This window comes from Dasypus novemcinctus, chromosome 9 (assembly GCF_030445035.2).
Source record: "Dasypus novemcinctus isolate mDasNov1 chromosome 9, mDasNov1.1.hap2, whole genome shotgun sequence".
In the NCBI taxonomy this organism is placed as follows: Eukaryota; Metazoa; Chordata; class Mammalia; order Cingulata; family Dasypodidae; genus Dasypus; species Dasypus novemcinctus.
The window spans coordinates 10,841,925-10,866,345 of record NC_080681.1 but is presented as its reverse complement, the minus strand read 5'-3'; the positions used below and the strand labels follow the sequence as shown (position 1 = coordinate 10,866,345).

Genomic DNA, 24,421 nt, shown 5'->3' with positions numbered 1-24,421 from the left:
GAGTTCTGCTCTGGGTTCCTGTTTTAAGAGCTACAGGACACAAAGCAAGGGAAAAATCTATTGGTGGTTTGGGTCTCTGAGGGGTTTCGGTGTCACTGTCGGTGAGGCGGGAGGTGATACGAAAGTAGGCGGTGGGGGGGGGGGGCCTCCTGCCCCTCCCTCTTACCCCTTCCCCCGTGGGGCTAGCTGCCTTTTGATAAGGCAGCCCTTGGGAGTGTTTTTAAGTTGCCGTTGATAACTTGCTTGTTTGTGTGAGTTAGCAGGCTTTTGCAAGTCAGGCGGCCATTGCCTTTACTTCTCCTATCAAGTGGTGTTAGTATGCCTTACTGGGTTTTCTGCCCCTTCCTCCTGGGTCCCTGTTTATCCTGCCTCAGTTGGAATCACTCTGGTCTTTTACTTCTCTTCCTGTTACTGATGCTGCAGTTGCTTACCATTTATTGACTAATGTAACGGTCCATCACTCCCAAGAAGCCAATATTTTGATGACTGGGGCAACCCCTGCTTACATACTGCGCACAATTATAAAGAGCAATACAGACAAGTTCAAGTCGGTGCCATTTATGTGGTTCAAGGATATAGGGACTTTCCACATAATGAAGTCTGTGCGAGACAAAAGTAATCACTGTTCCTTCTGACAGAGCCCCCTTGTCTCTCCCTCCCCCACGCACACACCTTTATCTCAGAGACTCTTGGCTCTTTCCCTCAAACTTCTGCACTCCTGTCTTTCTCCCCTAGTCTGAGAGCCAGAAACGGGAAATTGCGGAGCGGGGAGTTGCCCGCTCTCCTACCTACCGGTTTGCGCCGGGGGCAGTCTGGGGATGGTGCGGGAGGAGCTGCCCCAGTCCAGCTGCAGCCGACCCGGCCCCAGGCCCTTTGCGCTCCTGCTTTTCATTAAGCCTCCAGGCAGGAGGCGGTGGGCGTGGGAGTAGCGCTGGCCGGGGCGCGCAGATCCCCCAGGGCTGCCGAGGGGCCTCTAGCTGCCGCCACGTCCTGCCTCTGGCTGGAGGCCAGGGGTGGGAGCTCGGGGTAAGGGGAGGGCCCTGAGGGAGGGGTCAGGCTCCTTAGGAAAGAGTTAATGGGAGGAGGGGGAGGGGACAGGGCGCGAGAGCGAGGGCAGGCGCAGGTAGGCAGGGCGCGCGGAGCGAGCGGCGGGAGCGGGCGCCTGCGGGGCCGGGGGTCGGAGCGAGGGGCTGCCCCCAGCCTCCCCTTCATCCCGCGGCCGCCAACTTGCAGCGGCGGCGGCGACTTTCAGTTTCATTTCCACGGACCCTCCCGCCTGGGCCGCAGCCGCCGCCGCGATGCCCAGTAAGTTCAGCCGCCGGCAGCTCCGGGAGACGGGCCAATGCTTCGAGAGTTTCCTGGTGGAGCGGGGGCTGGACGTGGAGACCGACCGCGAGCGGCTGAGGACCCTCTACAACCGGGACTTCAAGACCAGGTACGGGCCGCCCTCGCCCGGGCCTGCAGCGCGGCCCGCGCCCCTTCCCGCGGCCCCGCCGGCGCCCAGGCCCTTCCCGCGGCGCGCGGACCCCCCGCCCGCGCCCAGCCCACGCCCCGCCAGCGCCACCGCACGCCGGAGCCCGCGCCTTCCGCCCGCCCCGCGCAGTGGCCGTGGAGAGCCCCCTGCGAGGCCCCGTCCCCCGGCGCCCCGGCCAAGGCTTGGGGTCCCCAGGGGGGCAGGGGCTGGGGGGGTGTGCGGGGGGAGGGCGGGGGGAGGGGAGCCTCTGGAGGGGACCCGGGCGCCGCGGGAGCCCCAGGGGGGAGCCGCCTGCTAGCGACTGCGGGTGCTGGCGGGCTTCGGGGGCCCCTGCCCCCCGGCCGGGGGCTGCCGTCTTGGGGTTCCACCAGCCCTGAGAGCCCGAGGCCCGGCGCAGGAGGGAGAAGCGCAGGGCGCACAGGCGGGAGGGAAGGGCGCAGACTACGTGCGCTGCCAGCCCCCATTAGCACCTGTGGCTCTCTGCGGGCGGTCCCTTCTCGGTCTGCCACTAAAGGCTGTTTGGTTCTTTCTCCTGTTACCCACTAAAGTGAAAATCAGGGAGAAACCACACGGTTGTGCTTCAGAAACACCCTTATCAACAGGCTGTAATCTCGGTCGGAAAACCAAAAAAACAGTTTTAACACGGATCCATGTAAAGACCCGAACTAATAAAGACAGGGTGATGGACATTTGGGCTTAGTAAGTGATCTCCTGGGGGAAGAAAAACAACCCTTCGTGTCTAGCAGCTCAGAAGGCCTATATGGGCGACACAAGACTAGTAAAAAAGCCGAGGAAATTGTAGGTGCATTAATACAAGTGTGGTGTGGGGTAGGGAGGAGGAAGTGGTGATTGTCCACACTGACTAGGTGCATAGTGTTTTCACATCTTAAGGGGGAGCTTACCAAGCTTGAGCAGCCTCTGAAGAAGAGGCAAAGCTGATGAGGACCATGCGTGCTGGGAGCTATGGGGCATATAAGGATGAAAACTACACAATTCCTGGGAGGGATAGCGGTGGAGACATGCGCACGATTAATTACAATACATGGGAAGATAAAATGAGAATGATAACAACTATAAGAAAAATGCTGGCAGAAAGTAGAGAAAAAGCAGTTGCCATGGAGTCCCATCGTATCAATACTCAATGTATGTGGATTTACCTGTCCTCCCAAACCAAGTCCAGCGTGGCTCCTAACTGCTTCCTCTCAGGAGGCCTACGGTCCAGGGCGGGTGGAAAAGCACTCTGTCCAGTCCATACAGAAAGCCACTTAGACTGATATACTGTAGTTAGGAGGGATTCTTGAAAAGGAGTTTTTATGTACTTTCTTATGCAAATAAGATACCACTCCCCTCCGATTCTTATTGAAGAGTGTGAAGAAGGTAGCAATGACCTTGGCCTTGAAGGATGGATAAGATGTTAGTACCTGAAAGAGCAGGGAAGGTCTATGTGCATTCATATGCTAGTGTGAGATTCCCTCAAAGAAACTGAGAGAGGTTTGGCCTGAAAGAAAACTTGGCAAGGGCAGTGTCTCCTGGTGGAAAGAATTCTATCTCCAAAGCTGCTGTGCTGCGGAAACAGCCAGGTGGCCTCTGCCTCACCTCGGTCCCACCCCCGCCTTCCCCATACACACTGAAGGAGGCTTCTGCTCGGACCAGGGAGAACTTTATTGGGTCTCCTTGAAAGCCAGACCCCATTGCTGTGACACCAAGCCTCGTCCTTCCTGTGGGAAAACTGGCCACTTCTTCCTCTGTGCTCTCCCAGCTCCATCTTCACACTCTCTGCCTCCTGATAGAGCTGCTACAGGGCTGCATCTCTCACCAGACTGCCAGAAGCTCTAGTACAGGGCCTGGATTTAATCATATTTGCACCTTCTCTCAGCCCTTAACATAGTACCTCGAATGGAATAGAGACTCGGTAAATGCCTGCAGAATATAATTGAATTAATTGTAAGTGGAGTTGACCAACAAGAGAATGGGTTGTAGCAGGAGATACAACAAGTCACCCTCTGTCCGAGATACTAGAAAGATTCCAAGATTGGAAAGGATAGGTCCCTTCTAACTCAGTTATTTTATGATGTGAAATGCCCACTGTATGAGTCCACCAAAGGGGTGCTGATGCAAAATACCAGAAATTGGTTGATTTTTATAAAGGGTGATTATTTGGGGTAGGAGCTGACAGACACCAGGCCATTAAGCATTAGTTACTTCCCCACCGAAGTCTATTTTCACATGTTGGAGCAAGATGGCTGCCGACGTCTGCCAGGGTTCAGGTTTCCTGGGTTCCTCCCTTCCAGGGTCTTGCTTCTCTTTCCTCACAACCAAGCTCCTCTGTGTGCTTACTTCCGGGGGCTCCAGCTCAAGACTCCAGCATAAAAACTCCACCTCTGCCCTTTGCCATGCCTTTTATCTGTGAGTCCCCACCCACCAACGGGAGGAGACTCAGCGCCCCCTGATGTGGCCCAGTCAAAGCCCTAATCAATTTAATCACTCCCAGTTTACAAACATAATCCAATATCTATTTTTGGGATTCATAACTATATGAAACTGCTACGCCCACTCTTGCCTTTTCCCATTTCCCTTTATTCGTTTGGTAAACTTTTTTTTTAAGTATGGGGTATTGAACCCGGGACCTTGTATATGGGAATCAGGTGTTCAACTGAGCTACAGCCGCTCCCCACAGCAAGAGCTTTTAATGAGGGTCTCTGTGCCTTTGTCTTGTCCCTGCCTCCAAAGAGTGTAGTCTAGTAGGGAGTGGCAGGTGTGTCGATAAACAAATGCAACACAGTATTCCAGGTGCTAGCATAGTATTTGGAGTCAGACAGCTTAAGTTCCTGTCCCTCTTTGCCACTTAACTACTTGCATTTGACTTTGAACAGCTATCCAAATCTTCCATTTCCCCATCTGTAAGAATGCGTCTGTCTTTCTCTCAGGGTTGTGTGAGGCCAGAATGAGCCATTGTAGGTAAAGTGTTTGTATTGTGTAGCATACTATACGGTTTCATAGGTGATAACAGTGAATATCACGATGATGGACTATTGACATAGTGTCATGAACAATGAAGACGATGCTTGCCTGGGGCAGGAGACGTATTCTTTCATTGAGCAAATATTGGCCGAGTTCCTCCCATGAGCAAAGTACAGTGTGTGCTGCTGGAGATACACACACGGACCTAACTGTCTCATGAAGAAGCAACGATTAAATAATTACATAAAGAATTAATGAGGGAAACGGACTTGGCCCAGTGGTTAGGGCGTCCGTCTACCACATGGGAGGTCCGTGGTTCAAACTCAGGGCCTCCTTGACCCGTGTGGAGCTGGCCCATGCGCAGTGCTGATGCGCGCAAGGAGTGCCCTGCCAAGCAGGGGTGTCCCCCGCGTGGGGCAACCCCACGCGCAAGGAGTGCATCCCATAAGGAGAGCTGCCCAGCGCGAAAGGAAGTGCAGCCTGCCCAGGAATGGCGCCACCCACACTTCCTGTGCCCCTGACGACAACAGAAGCAGACAAAGAAACAAGACGCAGCAAATAGACACAGAGAACAGACAACTGGGGGCGGGGGGGGGGCGCGGATTAAATAAATAAATCTTTAAAAAAAAAAATTAATGACTGGGGAGCGGGTGTAGCTCCAGTGGTTGAGCACCTGCTTTGCATGTAGGAGGTCCTGGGTTCAATTCCCAGTACCTCCAAAAAAATAAAATTAAGTCCTGTTGTGATAAGTGCTTGTAAGAAAAAAGTCCAGTGGGCAACAAACGTGTGTAACTATAACTTGGAGACCCGAGCTCACGGAAGGATCAGAGAAGGCTTCTTGGGGAAAGTGTTGAAACAGAAGCTTGCAGGATAAACAGGAGTGTGGAAGGGGAGCGCATTCAGAGGCTTGGGAGTGGGCTCAGGGAGGGAGGTGAGATGGGCCAGAGCGGGAGGCAGGGGCTGGGTGCTGCCTTCTGGGCCCTCGAGAGGCTGTACAGTGGAACTTTGTTGTTTTTGGTTTGGGTTTTAATCCTAACAGAAATGGGAAAGTGCAAAAAGTTTCAAAATAGATGCCTTAATCAGGGTTTTGGGAAGATCACTCTGGTTTCTGGCATGGAGACGGGCTTGTTGGTTGAACTTATCAGTGTATTTCAAATTTTTTTAACCTCCATCCATAGTAAGAAATACTTTTAACTTCAGGGCCTAGTGTACACAACTCTCCACAAAACCGGGTCTCTTGGAGACAATACAAACCCTCACTCCATGCCCCTAGTATTTTTTGTTGCTGTTTTATTTCAGTTTTTTAAAATCCCCTGTCTTGACCCTCTAATGAGGGTTGTGACCCACAGTTTACAAACTACACAACCAGATTTTCCTCCCTTAAGGTGGCTTCTGAATCTGACGCTCTGTTCTGAAATACCATTCCTCTAGCCGTGGCCTTTTGCGAAGACCAAGGCCCAGGCAAGGCCCTGCAGGCCCCGCGTGGCCACGGCGGGAGCCAGAGGCTGGGGGAGCGCAGTGCTAGGCGCAGCTGAGGGCGGCCGAAGTCCCACTAAGGATGGATGTGACTTGTGGCCTTATCCGGGGGTGGGGATATGTGCCTCAGTGTCTGCTATAAAATGGGGGTGACAGGGGTTGCTGGCTCAGGGGGTTGTTGTGAGAATTAAATGAGATCATGCATTTAGGTGCTTAGTACGGCACAGAGTAAGTGCTCAATAAATGTTTTCTGTTGTTAAAAGCTTTTGCTGAGGGGAGCGGTTGTAGCCCAATTGAATGCCTGCTTCCCATGTCCAAGGTCCCAGGTTCAGTCCCTGGTACTTCAAAAAAAAAAAAAAGAAAGCTTTTTATGAATGAATAAAAGGAAATGGGGTGAATGAATAAAAGGTAAGAGTGGGTGTAGCAGTTTGATATGAGCTCAGTAGCTTTTCTCTTGTTGTGTTTTCATTGTTGTTGGTGTGGAGCTGCTGAGTGTGGCTGTTGCAGCAGTTCAGAGCAGAAGGGGACATGATGAAGAAACCGAAGGCAAGATCCTCTGCTGTTTCAGTGATTGGGGAAATGCACATTTAAGCAAGATACCATTTTTCACTTATCAGACTGGCAAAAATTTGAAAGATCGAAGATTTCTGATGTCAGGGTCTGGGAAAAGGGGTATTCTCCAACCCATGTTAGCGAGAATGAAAGTTTGTCCAACCTGTTTACGGGACAGTTTGGCAGAACTTATCAAAGTTGTTAAGGTTCATTCTCTATGACCCAGAAATTCTTCTTGGAGGTATTTGGCCCATAAAAACTCTCCTAAAAGTACAATAAGGGTTTTGTGCAAGGAAGATCATTGTAACATTTGAAGCAGCCAGAGATTGTTGGCGGCATAGCTGTCTATTGCTGGAGAAACACAACCGTGATGCGTTCATGCAGTGGTATTTATTTGCAGCCATCCAAAAGATGGCTGGGTAAAGCATTGTGGTGGACTGATATCCATGATGGTGAAAAAGCCTGTTGCACGTTAGTATGGGGAGCGTATATAATCTCATTTTTTGTGTGTTTAAAAAATGTTTGCATATGCCTAGAAAAAAGTGGGGGGAAAGTGGGGAGTTGGGAGTGGGAACCTTTAATGTTTTGTGTTAGATCCTTGTCTTGTTTGAATGTTTTAAAATTCTTCGGGTGACCATTCTTTCCTTATCTCTGTCCACTACATCTATGTATATTTTCTCACATGGGATCATTATCCTATATCCTTCCATTGTGACCCCTGCTCATATGCCCCAATCTGGGGTATTTTTTTTTTTACTCTGTTTTATTAAAAAAAGGACCACGTTAAACACATTTTCCACATCCCAATTTTCTTGCCCGACAATACGTCATGGAAATCACTCCTAATTGTCTGGTATATGTTCCTCTAATACCTTGTGGTTAGGCTTTTCCCCCAACATTTTATTATGAAAAATTTCAAACATACATTGAACTAGTTTTACAGGAGCAGGGGAAGACTTCTTAGACCCCACGTGACCCCACTCAGATGTATGATCCGTCTGGGTTGTTCGGCAACAAATGAATATCATTCAGCTTGAACAAAAGAGGAGACTGGTGGTGTTGAATTTTACCTGAACCCTGTGATCCTGGACAACAGCGTAGGTTAAGAGAAATCCCACCCTTTGTGCTACTGGCCGAGGAAATCTGAGCTTCCCCTTGGCCTGACTTAACTTTCCACAGGCTTCTCCTTGACTCTGGCCCCTGACCTGCCTCAGCTGTGCCCTTACAGAATCCATGTAAAGCTTGGCCCCCCCCATCCTCCTAGTGAGCTCAGGAGATAACGCCTTTTGATCGACGCACCTGCACCCATTTCTTGGCCTCCTCAGATACTCTTCCCTTAGATGATTCCAGTGCTTAAGAACTTTCCTGGGCGGGTGGGGGGTATACAGGAACCTCTTATATTTTAATGTAACATTTTTTGTGTGATGTGTGTATCTTCAAAAAAATACAGTTTAAAAAACGTGTGGTGGGGAGTGGGTTATATGGGAACCTCTTATGTTTTTTGTTTTTGTTTTTAATGTTTTTTAATGTAACATTCCTTGTGATCTATTAACTTTATTATTATTATTTTTAATCCTAAAAAAGAACTTTCCCACCCTTTTCTTCAGAGGACCTTCCCCTCCCCCTTCCCCTCCCCCTCCCCCTATTGTGTTCACCTTCTGAACTTTCTTCCGTATTGTGTCTAGCTTTGCTTAAAGTCATCCTTGGCCTGCTTAAAAAAAATTATTCAAACATACAGAAAAGTTGAAATAGTTGTACAGTGAACACCCATAGACCCCTCCACCTAGATTCCTTAATGCATATTTTACTCTATCCATCTAGCAAGCCATCTTAATTTTTTTGATGCATTTCAGAGTCAGTTACAGATATCAGTGCACTGAATTCCCATACACTTCAGCCTGATTAACATTAACCAGAGTTCAAAATTTGTTTATAGGTTTTTTTTAAAATAAAACGTACATACAATGAAATGGACAAATCTTAAGCATACCATTCCATGAGTTTTAACAAACGCATATACCTACGTGCAGCCCTCTATCAAGATACAGGCATGCCTCCTCTTAGTAAGCTCTGCAGATACTGCGGTTTTTACAAATTGATGGGTCACGGCAGCCTTGCATGGAGCAAGTCTGTCAGGGCCATTTTTCCAAGTCCATCAGTGCTCACTTTGTGTCTCTGTCTCACATTCTGATAATTCTCGCAACTTAATGTTACTATTGTAACTGTTGGGGGGGCCACAGACTGCCTCCTTATAAGGCGGCGAACTTAAATAATGTTGTGTGTGTTTTGACAGCTCTGTGTACCAGCCATTTCCCTTCTCGCTCACTCTGCTCAGGCCTCCCTATTCCCTGAGACACAACGATACTGACATTAAGTCAGGTAGTAGGCTTACAGTGACCTCTAAGCGTTCACGTGCAAAGAAAAGTCAGCAGATGCGGCAAACTTCACTGTTGTTTTTTTGTTTGCTTTTTTTTTTTTCTGCTGTCTGCTCTGTGTCCATTTGCTGTGTGCTCTTCTGTGTTTTTACTTGTCTTCCTTTTTTGTTGCGTCACCTTGCTGAGCCGGCTCTCCGGGTTGCTTGCGGGCTGGGCAGCGCTCCGCAGTGCCTGCGGGCGAGCCTGCCTTCACAAGGAGGCCCCGGGATGCCAACCCAGGGCCTCCCATATAGTAGGCGGGAGCCCAACTGATGAGCCACAGCACTTCCCCTTGTTCTTGTTTTTTAAAAATTGCCACAGCCCTGCCCAACTTCAGAGCCACCTCCCTGATCAGTGGGTAGCTATCGGCATGGAGGCAGGTCCCTCCACCAGTAAAAAGATAACAACTTGCTGAAGACTCAGGTGATGCTTTTTGAGCAAGAAAGTATTGTTTAATTAAGGTATGTACATTTTTCTTGGACCACACTATTGCATACTTAATAGGCTACAATATAGTATCAACATAACTTTTATATGCACGGGAAACAAAAAAAAATGTGTGTGACTTGCTTTATTGCAATATTTGCTTTATTGCAGTGGTCTGGAACTGACCCTGCACTCTCTCCAGGGTATGCCTATATAGAATATGACACCATCCCAGAAAGTTCCCCCATGCCCTTCTCTAGTCAATCTCCACCCTTAACCCACCAGAGGCAACCACTGCTCTGAATTTTTTTCGCTATAATGCCTAGTGTAGAACTTCATTTCAGGGTTTCATACAGTATGCACTCTTCTGTGCAAGCCATCTCTCACTCAGCCTAATGTTTTTGAGACTCATTCCATGCTATTACGTGTTTCAGTAGTTCCTTTTTATCACTGAGTAGTATCCCTTTGTAGGAAAACAAAGCACAGTTTGTTGAAGCATTCTTCTGTTCATGGGCGTTTTCAGTTTGGGGTCTTCTTTAATAAAGGTGCTAATGCACATTCTTGTACAAGTCGTTTTACGAGCATGTTTTTGTTTCTCTTGGGAATATATCTAGGAGTGGAATTGTTCTCTCAGGGGATAGGTATATGTTTCGTTTTATAAGAAACTAGCAGACCTTTTTCCAAAATGGCAACCAACAATGTTTGAGGGTTCTAGCTGTTAGAAAGAAAGCTGCACCTGTAAGAGAACAAAAGCTCACCCGATTGTGGAGGAGAAAAGAATTTTATTAATAGTCTTGTAAGAATGGGCGCTCGACCTGGATAAAATGGCCAGGGCACAAAATAGCAAGAAACAATGATATTTATACCCTAAACCTAACATGTAGGTTCTCCCCTGTTCCCCATTGATTGGGTACTTCAGGGGTGACAGCCTGTCGGAGAGATTTAACTAACCTGCCCAGTTTCTGCTCTGAGTGGCTGCTCCCCCGTTCCCTACATGCCAGCAGGCTGGTGGCGGCTTTCTCGCCTGCCGCTGCTTTTCGAATCCAGTGCCCTTTTCACTATTGGGCCTGCCCTTGCTTTGGTCCCGCCCTTGCTTCTCAGCATCGGCCACCCTCGCTTTGGTGTGCTTTTCAAATTCTTGGGGCCAAAGCGGCTAGAACCCTTTCCCTCCCTGCTCCAACTGCAGAACTGGCTGGCTTCACCTCTATGTGAAAATTAAACTTGACCCTTTCCTCCCACAGCTGTTCACATCCTTGCCAGTATTAGGTACTGCCAGCCTTTTACATTTTAGCGGTTTTGGTAGGTGTGATACATTCTTTTTTTCTTCTTCTCTTTTTTGCACTTTTTTTTTTTTTGATACATTGTTTATACTGGCTTCATAATATTCCACGGTATAGGTGTTTACAATTTATTCAACCAATCCCCTGTTGATGGGCATTTGTATGGCATTTGTATTGTTTCCAATTCTTGGCCACTGTGAGTGACTTTGCAGTAAATATCACACAAGTGTTCTTTCATATGGGTACTTTACTTTTTGTGGGTTATAGCCCCAGTTTTGGGATTCCTGGAATAAGAGGACACCGGCAATTTAAATGTTGGTAGATGTTGTCAGAGTGCTTTCCCAAATGGTTATAATACTTCTCTTTCTACCAGTAATGTATGAGAGCTTCCTTTTCCACATAGCCACACCAGCAGTGCATACTATGGCTCCCTTTTTATTTTTGTCAGTCTGATAGGAATAAAATGATAAATCAATTTTAATTTAATTTGCATTTCTCTAACTACTTTTGGAGCATCTTTTTATACTTTTGGGGTCATTTGGACTTTTTCTTTAAATTGAATATTCAGTTTTTCTACGTAATTGCCTTGTTAATTTGTAAGAAGTTTGTGTATTATGAAAAATTAACCCTTTGCCTGTCATCTGTATTACAAGTATGTTTCTATTTATGACGAATCACACCTCTTGTCATACAAAAGCTAATGTGTTTTTCAATAGTCAAAAATGTTTCCTTTTATAGCTTCCAGTTTACACTCTCAGTTAAAGAGTTTTTCCTAGAAATCTAGGTGTTAGATTCCAGAGCAGCTCATTGGGCCAAGCTGGGGGCTCAGCCTGGGAAGGGGGCTCCTCAGAAATCAACACGCAGGTGCTCAGTTTATGACTTTTTTTTTTTTAAACATAGGTAAATGTGGGTTGTGGTGGCTGAAATGGAGAATAATTTGAGAAATATTTAAGATGCAGCATCCTCTGTAGAAACTGGAAAACCCTGAAAAGGGAGTTCTGCCTGCCGATCCACCCATGCAGAAGTTTCCAGAAACAGGAAACCTCACGTTAAAATGTTGATGTTGTTTTCTCTTAATAGCCAGACTGTCTGACCACTTTGGGCCTACATTCACCCGTTCCCCCCACCCCCCCACCCCCCTGGTCAGTCTCAGCTGGAGATGAGCAGCGGTCACCCCCCTTCTGACTGGGCATGTGCTCCCCAGTTCCTTCTTTTCTGCAGAGCCGTGTTTTCTCCCCGGCCCAGGGCTGCTTGTCATGGCACCTGCCAGAGTTAGGAGGGACTTGGAAGTCCTTCTTACCCCAAAGACTCCAAAATGGCCCTGTACAAGGCGTCTGAGAACGCTGCGGGTACCAGGGAATGTTCTCTCGGCTGAGCCTGGCCTCGGTGGGCATTTTGGTTCGTGCAGCAAGCCATAGAGTGACTGGCTCAGGAAGGAGTGGTGTCCTCCCAGTTTCAGTCCCTTTATTACCCGACACCCCACCCCCCACCCGCATCTGACCCTGGCGCCTGATTTTGAGACTTCCTCCTGACTGTCCCTTTGCTGAAGATTCTTTCTGTTTACTCCTTTCTCTGAGTTGTCCTGGCCTCAGGCATTCTCAAACTCTGCATTTTTCCCAGTGTATTAGTCAGCCAAAGAGGTGCTGATGCAAAGTACCAGCAATCTGTTGACTTTTATAAAGGGTATTTATTTGCAGTAGGAGCTTACAGACACCAGGCCATAAAGCATAAATCACTTCCCTCACCAAAGTCTGTTGCCACGGGTTGGAGCGAGATGGCTGCCGACGTCTGCCAGGGTCCAGGCTTCCTGGGTTGCTCTCTTCCTGGGGTTCATTTCTCTCCAGGATCAGCTCCCCTGTTTTCTCCCCGAGGTCGGCTGTAGACTGTCAGGCAGACAGCTCTGTTTCCTCCCCGGGGCCTCTGCCATGTCTAAGGAGCTGTCCTTATTCCTCTGTGTTCTCCTGTGTGTTCACTTCCTGGGCTCCAACTCCAACATCAAAATGTCCAGCTCTGTCCTCTGCCATGCCTTTTATCTGTGAGTCCCCACCCACCAAGGGGCCGGGACCCAACGCCCTACTGATGTGGCCCAGTCAAAGCCAGTTTACAAACATGATCCAGTATCTGTTTTTGGAATTCATAACTATATCAAACTGCTCCACCTGGAAGATCCCACACACTTCCATGGTTTTAACCATGCCCCAATAATTAGGCTCTGACCTTGACTTTGGCCTGAGTTCTCCGCTTCCGACTCGGGGAGACTGAACAACATGAATTTCAGGCATGGCCAAGTCCAAATCCAAACGTACGGTCAGTCCCTCCAGCTTCCTCCTCTTCCTGTCTCAGGAGTATCCCCCAAAGCCGCACCACCGACTTGGATATTCTCCTGGCCTCCTCCCCCTTCCAGCCTCCCGTCACTCTTCAGTCACTACCATGTTCCCCTCTTCAGTCACTACCAAGTTCCGCCCGTTTTACCTTCTCAATCTGATCAGATCTGGCCCCTCTTTTTCCACCTGTCATCTCTTAGCTGGACTGTTGCAATGGCCTTCTTCTAACTGGTCTCCCTGCCTGCAGTCTTGCCTCCAGCAAATCCATCCTCCAATCCTGACGCCAGAGCGATCTGAAATGCACTTATGATCTTGCCACTCCCCTGCTTAAACCCCACCGGCCGCGGTGGCTCTGTAACCACAGCGTAGCCTCTGACGTGAGCTGAAAGTAAGTTGCTCCCGCTGCTGCTGTGAGAACGACTGCTCCTACTAATGCCATACTGACCATTGTGGCTCACACTTAACTGGACGTTACCTGTTGTGTTTTCAAGCGAGTTATTCTCCTTTTGAAAGAAATCCACGCTGATTCGGAGTCTCCTGAATAGCACCCCTCTTTTGCTTGGGGTGAAGGAGAGGGGCAGAGTCGCAGGCAGGGGCCACCGGGGATCTTAGCTGTACACCCTAGCGAGCAGCCGGGCTGGCTGAGCTCTGTGAGTGAGTCAAGGTCACCGCAAACCTTGGGAGCTGGGATTTGATTTCATTCCGGACAAATCCCAGGACGCATGGTCGGGAGCCCAAATTTTGAATGTACCCGTGAAGCATGTCACGCGTGGGGATGTCCTCAGGCTCGTGCGCACCAGGCAAACGGGCGGGGATGGGGGATGGGGGGGAGGACACCTGGCCTTCAGGGTCAAGTTCGGGCTTCTTGGCCGGGCAGGTAAAACTGCCCCTGCCCTCGTCCCTGCCCACCTCTGCTGCCTCCTGCCACTCCCTCCCTCGCCCTTCTCACTCTAGTGCAGCCCTATTGTGTGTGATACTAACCGTAGCTCACCCTCACTGAGACCTCCTTGTGTGCCAAACACCAGCCAAGTGGTTCACAAATATCTCCTGTCGCCCTCCCAGCACCCCTGCAAGGTGTGTCTCCCGTCCCTGTTTATATTATAGAGGGGAAAGTGCGGCTCCAAGAGGAGTCGGTACCCAAGGTGGAGAGCGGGCGGGCCACCTGCCTGTGTCCCTCTCCCCTCTCGCACACGCAGGCCTCCTGCTACCACCCGCCCCCCACGCTGTCACCCTTCCCTTTGGGCCTGGTGGTGCCCGTGCTCCCTCCAGGAGTCAGTTCTGATGCTGTCTCCTGGCTCGGCCGCCCTTCGGCCCGGTGAGCCCCCGCCGCTGCGCTCGGCCCGTGAGCTGACCCGGGCCCCTGGCGCCTCTGGCCCCGCGGCATCTGGCGCAGTGTCTGGCACAGAACGGGGTCTCTCCATGTTTGCTGAGTGCCTGAGCTGACTCCCAGGCCCTGAACCCTGAGGCCATCGGCCTCCTGACCAGTTTTCCCTGTCTCCACCTTCTCTAGGCACAAAGCCAGGCTCTTTGATCTCTGGAAAAGGATCCTTTCCCTACCTGCTTGATCCCACCTGCACCCTCTGCCTCGGGTAGAAACTGCCGTCCGACCAGCCCCCTTGCCCGCCGGAGCCCCGCTCCCGATCGACCTCCTCAGCTCTCTCCTGGGCTCTTCCTCCTGGGCTGCGTGTGTTTCTTTTCTGTCCCAAATAAGTTTTCCAAAAAGCCTTCATTCTTGCTCTCTCTACCCCCTTCGTCCCTCAACTCAACAGCCCATAATGGGGCTTCTCTCCTCATTCATGCACAATCCTCAACAGCTGTTTAAAAAAACGATCCTTTTTTTTTTAATTCAAAAGTCCCATTGCCCTCCTGAAAACACTTCAAGTTTAAAATCCCTAAGCCCGCCCTGGCCCGGGCGCCCCCCGTCCCCGTTGCAGCAGTGGCGAGTGGCCGGCCCCCCTCCCCGCCGGCGCGCCGCCTGCCCTCACCGCCCAGTCTCCTCTGCTTCCGGCAGCTTCGGGACCCCCGCCCCTGGCTTCTCCTCCATGCTGTACGGAATGAAGATGTCCAACCTGGCCTACGTCACCAAGACTCGCGTCAGGTTCTTCAGACTGGACCGCTGGGCCGACGTGTGGCTCCCGGAAAAGAGGAGGCTGAAGCTGGGGGCAGAGATCAGCAAACACCACAAGTCCCTGCTGGCCCGCATCTTTTATGACAGGTGCGTGCGCGTGGGCGAGGCGGAGGCCGGCGGGCAGAGGGGGTGCTGCGTGGGGCGGGGTACGGCCTTCTCAGGTAGGGGCGGGGATGGAGGGAGAGCTCGGAGGCGTTGGGCAGGGCTGAGCCCTCGCCAGCCTTTTTTCCCCAGGGCGGCCCCCCCCCCACCAGGCCCTTCCTGCCCCAGCCCCCCCTTGACTCCCGCTCTCCCCAGGGCTGAGTATCTTCACGGGAAACATGGGGTGGACGTGGAGGTGCAGGGGCCCCATGAAGCCCGCGATGGGCAGCTCCTTATCCGCCTGGATTTGAACCGCAAGGAGGTGCTGAGCCTGAAGCTCCGGAATGGAGGAACGGAGCCCGTCACCCTCACCCACCTCTTCCCACTCTGCCGCACGTCCCAGTTCGCCTTCTACAACGGAGACCAGGAGCTGCCGTGCCCGCTGGGCCCCGGTGAGCACGTTCCCAAAGGGAAGAGCCGCTGGCGGGGAGGTCGGGGGCCAGGGCTTTGGAAGTCGCGCCTGTCGCTCTCCGGGAGGGGCAGGGGGCTGGCTTGGGGGGGGGAGGGGGGCTCCCTCATCTCCCCCAGCCACTCGCTCGCTCTCCCCCCAGGTGACTGCTACGAGCTCCATGTCCACTGTATGACCAGCTTTGTGGGCTACTTCCCGGCCACGGTGCTCTGGGAGCTGCTGGGACCCGGGGAGCCGGGCTCGGAAGGAGCGGGCACGTTCTACATCGCCCGCTTCCTGGCCGCCGTGGCCCACAGCCCCCTGGCTGCGCAGCTCAAGCCCACCGCCCCCTTCAAGCGGACCCGGATCACCCCCAACCCTGTGACAACCGGCCGCATCGAGGAAGGAGAGCGGCCTGACCGGTACCTGCTCCCTCCCGCGGGGTCCCACCGCCACCCTGGCCTGCGCAGCACGCGGGCCCTGGGGGAGCCTGAGACCCCTTTCCTGCCTGGCTCCCTCGACTCAGCTTGCCGTGGAGACCAGAGGCAGGATTCTTACCTCCCCTGGGGCCCCCGAGACCTTATGTGTCCAGAAGCGAAGTTGGAGATGGGAGCAACAGATAAGAGGAGCCCGGGGTTATAATATTTCAAGTATTTTCAGCTGTGTGAGGGATTACCAAGGCAGGTGAACAAAACAGCGAGCTAAAAGAGAGGAGTATGTCACAGGGCTCGCACAGCTAGCCCGTTGTGTTCTTTTGGTTAAAAAAGTATACACGCATCTAATTCGGATTTACAGAGAAGAAAGTCTGCAAGGCTGTATACCGAAAAGTTGGTTATCCCCGGGTGGTGGGGATCTTATTTATTCATTTCTTGATATTTTACTTGTTTTGTTTTCTTCCTCTAATGAACACCTATTACGTAATAGCTATAAAACTATATACAGCACTATATATATACAGCACGGGCCCGCGCTGGTGCAAACAGCCTCTCGAGGCGGCGCGTCTGCCCTTGGGTAGGGGCGGACTGACCGTCTTTCCGCAGTGGCCTTGGAGGGGGCCGCACCTCGGGGCGGGGGGCGCTCGCAGTCTTGGATGGCGTGGGGTTCCGTGTTGGTGATAGCTCCTCCCACCCCGCAGCGCCAAGGGCTACGACCTGGAGCTCAGCATGGCGCTGGGGACGTACTACCCGCCAGCCCGCCTCCGGCAGCTGCTCCCCGTCCTCCTTCAGGGCACCAGCGTCTTCACAGCCCCCAAGGAGATCGCGGAGGTCAAGTAAGCACCACTTCCCCCGCCGAGCACCTGCTCCGGGCCAGGCGCTGTCCAGGTTCTAGAGATGCAGCGCTGAGCCAGAGGAACGGTCCTTGCCCGTTCTCGTGGGGGGCCGTGAGCAGACGCCCTTACCATATACTTACACAGAGTGAAAAGTGTTACGAAGAAAACTAAAAGCAGGGTGCCCCTACCCAAGGGGCAGGCGCGCCGCCTCGAGAGGCTGTTTGCACCAGCGCGGGCCCGTGAGGGGCCGGGGCTGGCGCTGTTTGGCGGAGGGCAGTTAGGCATGGCCTCTCTGACGTGGTGACATTTGAGCGGAGAATGACATTTGAACGAGAAGAGGATGTGACTCATAAGAGGATCTCGGGGGCGCGTGTTCCAGGCCACGGAGCAGCAGCGCGCGTGCCGGGGCAGGGCCGAGGCGGGGGGCCAGGGCACCCGACGGAGAGAGGGCTCCCTTTTCCGAGGCCCCTGGCCCCCATCCGCCTCTCGGTCCTTCCGGTCTTGCCTGCTTCCCAAAGCTTCCCCAGCCCCCGAGACCCGAGGCGGCCGGGCACGGGGCCGGCCTGACCCGGCCCGTCCCCGCTTCTTCCGTCCCGTCCACCCACCCCTGCCAGGGCTCAGCTGGAGACGGCCCTGAAGTGGAGGAACTACGAGGTGAAGCTCCGGCTCCTGCTGCACCTGGAGGAGCTGCAGATGGAGCACGACATCCGGCATTACGACCTGGAGTCGGTGCCCATGACCTGGGACCCCGTGAACCAGAACCCCAGGCTGCTCATGCTGGAGGTCGGCGCCTCTGGTGGGCTGCAGGGAGGGAGGGCTCAGGTCAGCCGAGACATAGGCTGTGGACAGAGCCTGACGGTGGGGACTGTCCTGCCTGCCCCGTGCTGAGGTGTCTGGGCCCAGAAAGAGGTGTCGGGGGCAGGGCAGTGGGCTTCAGGCTAGACTTGGCTACCACCTGCTGTGTGGCCTTTGGCAAGTCCTGTGCTGTCTCTGGGCTTTAGTTCCCTCCGCTGAAAGGCCAAGGGTTGGACTAGATGAATATCTTCGAGCCCTTTCCAGCGCTCAGATTTTGAACGTAAACCCCTATTTACACTTGAGAGTGGATTCCAGAACGCCGGGCGCTGAGGAGGGGAGGGGGAGAGGAGGATCAGGGACAGGCTCCAGCAGGAAGGGAGTTTGGAACAAGATTTTAAAGGCGGGGTAGTAAGGGAGCACATTCCCAAGTCCTGAGATCATGCACTGAAGGATTTCTGGGATTCCTGGGCACAGCATCTCCGAGCAGCCTTGGGAAGACTTGGCCCTTGACTTTTGCCCCGTCTGGTGAGAGTAAAGAGGGGTGCAGGGGTCTGGGAAGAGCCTCGGGGTCGGGCCCTTGCGGCCGTCCCTGGGGTACGAGCTCGCTGGCGCTCACCTCCACCCCCGCTTTGTAGGTCCCTGGGGTGGCTGAGAGCCGCCCCTCCGTGTTACGGGGTGACCACCTGTTTGCCCTTCTGTCCTCTGAGACCAACCAGGAGGACCCCGTCACCTACAAGGGCTTTGTGCACAAGGTGGAGCTGGACCGCGTCAAGCTGAGCTTTTCCACGAGGTGGGTGCCGGGGGCAGCCCTGAGCTGCAGGCTCCTCCCCGGGGCCAGGGGAGAAGAGATTTTTCTGCCTGAAATGGGGGGGGGTGGTACCCCGAGCTGTCTCCTGGACGGCTTTGTGAGGAGGGAATGGAATGGGGACGGGTCGAGAGAGGCCTGCCCTCTTACTGCCCCCCGCTCCTCACTGGCACTCTCCCCCCCTTCCCAAAGCCTCCTGAGCCGCTTTGTGGATGGGCTGACCTTCAAGGTGAACTTCACCTTCAACCGCCAGCCGCTGCGGGTCCAGCACCGGGCCCTGGAGCTGACGGGGCGCTGGCTGCTGTGGCCCATGCTCTTTCCCGTGGCCTCCCGTGGGGTCCCGCTGCTGCCCTCTGATGTGAAGCTCAAGTGAGACTGCGGGCGGGGGGGGGGGGGCCGCTGGGGCGTGGGCGTAGAGCGCGGCGCCCAGCAGGCCCCTGGGACGCCGGCTCACTCCGGGCTTGTGCTCCCGGCCCCCTCTGCCAGGCTGCACGACCGGAGCCTGGAGTCGAACCCGGAGCAGCTGCAGGCCATGAACCACATCGTCAGGGGCACCACCCGCCCCGCCCCCTATATCATCTTCGGGCCTCCGGGCACGGGCAAGACGGTCACCATAGTGGAGGCCATCAAGCAGGTGGGGCCCGAGCAGAGACCTGGGGGCTCCCTCTGACGCCCCCAAGCACCAGATTCCAGTGCCCTCCAGCTCCCCGAGGGCCCCTGCCCCTGAGCGGGCATCGATTGGAAGGGGAGCCGGGGCGTTGGGCCGGCGCCGCTCCTGAGCGTGGCCGTGTGCGCTGGGCCCTGCGCGGCCCTCAGACACTGCAGTCCAGGGGCCTGTGTCTTTACTGCGGGCATCTTCCGGCATGTCAGTGCTCTTGGGGATCAGCGCTGGCCTTGTTGTGTCACAGCGGAGTCCGTCCCTCCCTCCTCCCCCTCCCGCCGGGCACTGGGGAGCTGCTTCCCACGCCGTGCCTGTCCCCGCCCCAGGTAGTGAAGCACCTGCCCAAAGCCCACATCCTGGCCTGCGCCCCGTCCAACTCGGGGGCTGACCTCCTCTGTCAGCGGCTCCGAGTCCACCTGCCCAGCTCCATCTACCGCCTCCTGGCCCCCAGCAGGGACATCCGCCTGGTGCCAGAGGACATCAAGGTACCTGGGGGCGTGCAGGGGCGTGGGGCGCGGCGGGAGGCGCGCCGAGCCTGGCGAGCGGGAGACCTTGGTTCTGATAACTCGCTAGTGGCCTTTGGCCCCATCAGGACCACCTTCCGGGCCTCAGCTGGCCTCTCCGCAGAGCGAGGGAGCTGGATAAAACGGCCCGGCAGACGCGGAGCTGGGGGGGGGCGGTGAGAATGGGGAGGGGGTCCCAGCTGATTGCCCCTTCCCCTCACCATCCACAGCCCTGTTGTAATTGGGATGCCAAGAAAGGGGATTACGTTTTTCCCGCCAAGAAGAAACTGCAGGAGTACCGTGTCTTAATTACCACGCTTATCACTGCCAGCAGGTGGGGAGTGTGGCCGTGTGTGCAACTTAATCACATGTGCAAAGTCACAGGGATCGCAGGCTTGGCGAAGCACTGGAAGGGCAATGGGGAGGTCCGGGAGCCTGGGGGAGCGCTCAGGGCTGGAAGCCGGGTGCCCGGGAGTGACCCCGGCCTGGCCTGCCACCTCCCAGGTTGGTCTCGGCCCAGTTCCCCATCGATCACTTCACGCACATCTTCATCGACGAGGCCGGCCACTGCATGGAACCCGAGAGCCTGGTGGCCATAGCAGGTGAGGGGCCCGGGGCAGGCTGTGGCCGGGGCGGGGGGGTCCCACCGCTTCCCTTTCTCGCCTCGCCACCCCCTGCCTCCCAGGGCTGTTGGAAGTCAAGGAAACAGACAATCCGGGAGGGCAGCTGGTGCTGGCAGGAGACCCTCGGCAGCTGGGGCCCGTGCTGCGCTCCCCACTGACCCAGAAGCACGGGCTGGGGCACTCGCTGCTGGAGCGGCTGCTCACCTACAACGCCTTGTACAAGAAGGGGCCCGACGGCTATAACCCCCAGTTCATCACCAAGCTGCTGCGAAACTACAGGTATTGCCGTGCCCTCGCCCGCCGGCCAGCCCGTGCCTTCCCACCCTCCCTGCAGCCCCAGCGGGAGGCGCACACCTGAGATCCGGCCCCCCAGGGGCGGTATTGCCGAAAATTTATCCGCTGGAGGGGAAGCATCCTTCTTCCCGGCCCCATCCCTGCTACTCGTTGGCTGTGCTACTCCAGCAAATGGCTTCCCTCTCTGAGCCGGTTGACTTCTCGACTTACTGGGCAAATTGTAGTTCCCAAACACTACTCTGTGTTCTGGTGCTGATCCCAGAGGAAGTTTCCAGTCAATTCAAAGGAGAAATGAGAAAAATAGGGACGACGTAGTGAATTTTTCAAATTACTCAAATTAAAAAGCCAGGACATCAAAAATGCTGACATGAGATCCGGTAGTCACTAAGAGCTCAGTCAGTATTAGCTATTGTGTTATTTCTACTCATTACATACTTGGATTTAACACATTATCAGATAATGGTGATAGTAGTTGATTCTTGTGTTTTTAAAGTCTTTTCTCGGTGCAACTGAAACCCAAGCATGGGTCCCTAGTTTTCTTTTTCTTTTTTTTTTTTAATTTGACTGTCCATGAAACTCGGGGACCAGATCTGGCTCTCTGGCTCTGCCTCTGTAGTTGGCAGTGCCTGGTTCATGGAGAGCACTTAGTAGGCATTTTAGATGATTCTGTCCTGCTGTCCCCGGGCAGGACAGGAGGATGGGGTATGTGGGCCCAGAGCCGGGGGAGTGGGGACCTCCCAAGGGTGGGGCAGGAGTCCGGCCCCCAGCCTCGCGCTTCCCGGCCCCTCGCGCCCCCAGGTCGCACCCCACCATCCTGGACATTCCCAACCGGCTGTATTACGACGGGGAGCTGCAGGCCTGTGCGGACGTGGTGGACCGGGAGCGCTTCTGCCGCTGGGAGGGTCTGCCTCGACAGGTGAGGCCGGCGGGACGTCCCCCCCGCGAAGGGGCAGGCCCGGGGTGGGGAGCCACGGGCCCCTCCGCCCCCGCGGCGGGACGGGGAAGCGGGGAGGTCTGGCTGAGTGTGTCCCCTGCCCGCCCCCAGGGCTTCCCCATCATCTTCCATGGCGTCATGGGCAAGGACGAGCGCGAGGGCAACAGCCCGTCCTTCTTCAACCCCGAAGAAGCCGCCACGGTGACGTCCTACCTGAAGATGCTCCTGGCCCCCTCCGCCAAGAAGGGCAAGGCCCGCCTGAGCCCCCGCAGTGTGGGCGTCATCTCCCCGTACCGGAAGCAGGTCAGGCCCTCCCCCAGCCCCCCCCCAACCAGACCGCGCGTCCAGGAGCTCGGGAGGGCAGAGGCCAGCTGCCCCCGGCTCCCTGGGGAGGGTGGCCCCTGGCTTCCCGCCCGGCTCCCTCTCGCACCCGCGCAAGGGCATGAGGGAAAGGCACTTGCCCTCCCCTTCCAGGTGGAGAAGATCCACCAGTGCATCACCAGATTCGACAAGGAGCTTCGGGGACTGGACGACATCAAGGACCTGAAGGTGACGCCCACCCTCCAGTGCCCGCGCTGGGTCCCGCTGACTTCCCAGCCTGCTGCCCCCGCCCCCCTCGCTGCCCTGAGCCTCCACGCCGTGCTCTCCTGGAGATCCCTGGAAGCTCTGGGATGCGATCTGGAGGCCTGTGCACTTCACCCGCGCCCCACGTGGTTCCCCGGTCAGGCAGGTTGCAGGCACTGCCCTAAGGACAAAGTCCAGAGCCTGCGATGCACAGGCCCAGCGGCTTATACTGTCCCCACTCACCTCTCCGGCCTCCTCTCTCCCCACCCACCCACTCCCGAAAAGCTTGACTATTTTTTTGCCTTCTTTTTGAAGTGTAATTAATTTTAAACAAAGCAATTTTATTTGCTCCCCTATCAACCAAGCATACAATTCCAAGTGCACCATCACACAGCTAGCTGTGCGTTCATCACCTCACCCGTCATCCGAGCATTTTCATTAGTTGACTCTTTCTAGGTGGTGCCTTTCAATCCTGGCCGCAGATAAGAATGCTCTGGAGACCTTGTCACACTGCCAGTGCCAGGGTGCTGCCCAGTTACAACCACTACCTTGGGACAGCACCGGGGCTTGGGGTGTTCCCCCACCCACACACACCCCAAAACCCCAGCCCCTCAGGTGATTCTAATGTGCAGCCTAGGTTGAAAACCACTGCTTTGAGGGGAAAGAAAAGAAAACCACTGCTTTGAGACTGGAGAGGCCTCTCTGGCGGAAACTCTGATCCAGAGGTCTGGGTTAGGCAGGGTGGCATGTCTTTAATATGTGGTTAGGGCCCAGGGTTGCAAGTCTTTAATAGGGGACTATCTCCGAGGAAGTGTGAACACACGCTACCCTGGGGTTCCCCGTGTTCTTTGCAAAGCTGTTTCCTCTGCCCAGCACCCATTCCAGCAGCCACCCCCTGAACCAGAGCCACCCTTCGGGTTTCAGCATCTGTGACAGGCCCCGTCCTTTTCCTGGCCGGTCACAGCACCTACTCTGCTGGCGACCTGTCTGTACCCTGCTCAGTTCGTCGCTCCGGGTCACCCCTGAGCTCGCTGACCTGGGGTCCCACCTCTGCCCCCCCTCGCCTCCCCCAGGTGGGCTCGGTGGAAGAGTTCCAAGGCCAAGAGCGCAGCGTCGTCATCATCTCCACAGTGCGCAGCAGCCAGAGCTTTGTGCAGCTGGATCTGGACTTTAACCTGGGTTTCCTGAAGAACCCCAAGGTGGGAGGGCTGGCAGCGGTGGACTGCTTCCCTGCCTCGGGCCCCTCCCTCCCACCAGGGCCCCTCCCTCCCACTGCCCAAATGCTGCTTCCTTCCAGAGGTTCAACGTGGCTGTGACCCGTGCCAAGGCTCTGCTCATCATCGTGGGCAACCCCCTGCTCCTGGGCCACGACCCCGACTGGAAGACGTGAGCATTCTCCCCCCAGTCATCCCCTTTAGTCATCCCCCTTAGCGGCCTCAGCTCCCAGCCCCGGGCAGGTACCTCCTTACCCAGCACTTCCCTGTGACTGGGTTAGTTCTCTGATCTGCTCATCTAAACAACATTCCTGTTTTCAGTTAACTGACTTTCAGAGAGGTTAAGCAACGTTGCCCAAAGGCACACAGCTCCTATCTCCCGGTGGCAAGACTTAGCTTCCAGCAGAGGCTCCCCCACTGGCCTATGCACTTCCGTGTGTGTAAAGTGTACCTGTGCCCCCCCAGATTCCTGGAATTCTGCAGAGATAACGGGGGGTATACTGGGTGCCCCTTCCCTGCCAAACTGGACCTGCAGCAGGGACAGAACTTACTCCAGGGTCTGAGCAAGCTCAGCTCCTCTACCTCAGGTACGGCCGGGCCTGGGTGAGCCAGGTAGGGGGCAGGGCTGGAAGGGGAGGGAAGGACAGGAGAACAGAGCCCGCGTCCTTTCTTCCTAGGGCCCCGCCGCCACGAGCAGGAGGGTGAAGGAGGCCTGTCCCTGCAAGTGGAGCCGGCGTGGAGGAACGAGCTCTGAAGCCACCGCCAAGCCTTCTCGCACCAGCCAAGCCTTAACCGCCCAGCCCCGAACCCCAGAACCCAGCCTGAACCAGAACCCAGCCGAGCTGCCCCTCCAGGGGGGCAGGAGGCTGGGGAAAGGGAGTTTACAAGCCAAGCCATCCCACCCCCTCCCCTGCTGGGGAGAACGACACATCAAGCTGCTAAGAATTGGGGGATGGGGGGGGAAGAAAACCTCTGAAAACAAAATCTTGTTCTATGCATTGTCAGTGTTGGCTTCCTGCGTGCTCCAGCTGACCTGCTGGGGGAAGGTGGGACGGGGATCCTAGCCCTCGGCCTAGGGCCACACCCCAAAAGCCGAGAGGTACCCAGCCCCGCCCCCCACACATCCAGGGGAGGAAACCTAGTGGGGAGGAGGCAGGGAAGCCACCCACGGGTTTCTAAGTTTAGCCCCAGCTG

The 24,421-nt window shown here is 54.8% G+C and overlaps 1 protein-coding gene and 1 non-coding gene across 4 annotated transcripts; both read left to right on the top strand.

Annotated features, from left to right (window-relative positions):
* The first annotated feature begins 814 nt into the window (after positions 1-814).
* On the top strand, positions 815-24,225 carry MOV10 (Mov10 RNA helicase). 3 transcript variants are annotated; one of them, XM_058303027.2, is made up of 21 exons: positions 815-1,026; positions 1,234-1,435; positions 14,919-15,122; positions 15,333-15,568; positions 15,728-15,986; positions 16,700-16,834; positions 17,449-17,617; positions 18,265-18,419; positions 18,627-18,803; positions 18,921-19,068; positions 19,422-19,580; positions 19,829-19,932; positions 20,103-20,200; positions 20,284-20,500; positions 21,314-21,431; positions 21,561-21,752; positions 21,924-21,998; positions 23,087-23,212; positions 23,311-23,399; positions 23,693-23,814; positions 23,905-24,225. In XM_058303027.2, exons 2-21 carry the CDS (start codon positions 1,299-1,301, stop codon positions 23,979-23,981), a joined length of 2,997 nt encoding a protein of 998 aa, XP_058159010.1. In that variant the 5' UTR covers positions 815-1,026; positions 1,234-1,298; the 3' UTR covers positions 23,982-24,225. The 3 variants fall into 3 exon arrangements, with proteins under 3 accessions (XP_058159010.1, XP_058159011.1, XP_058159012.1); XM_058303028.1 differs by lacking the exon at positions 815-1,026 and adding an exon at positions 1,093-1,123; XM_058303029.2 differs by lacking the exons at positions 815-1,026; positions 1,234-1,435 and adding an exon at positions 13,155-13,295 and having other exon boundaries at positions 14,418-15,122.
* On the top strand, positions 5,079-5,154 carry TRNAA-UGC (transfer RNA alanine (anticodon UGC)). The gene has a single exon. It is a non-coding gene; the product is annotated as a tRNA-Ala (tRNA).
* Positions 24,226-24,421: the final 196 nt, after the last annotated feature.

What these genes read in the sequence shown, in the direction of transcription:
- MOV10 (XM_058303029.2), top strand. Translation starts at nt 14,683, where the DNA reads ATGGGGCTTCTCTCCTCATTCATGCACAATCCTCAACAGCTGTTTAAA. An exon ending in AAGGAGATCGCGGAGGTCAA is followed by an intron (nt 16,835 to 17,448) that starts GTAAGCACCACT and finishes CACCCCTGCCAG; the next exon opens with GGCTCAGCTGGAGACGGCCC. An exon ending in GAGCCTGGTGGCCATAGCAG is followed by an intron (nt 20,201 to 20,283) that starts GTGAGGGGCCCG and finishes CCTGCCTCCCAG; the next exon opens with GGCTGTTGGAAGTCAAGGAA.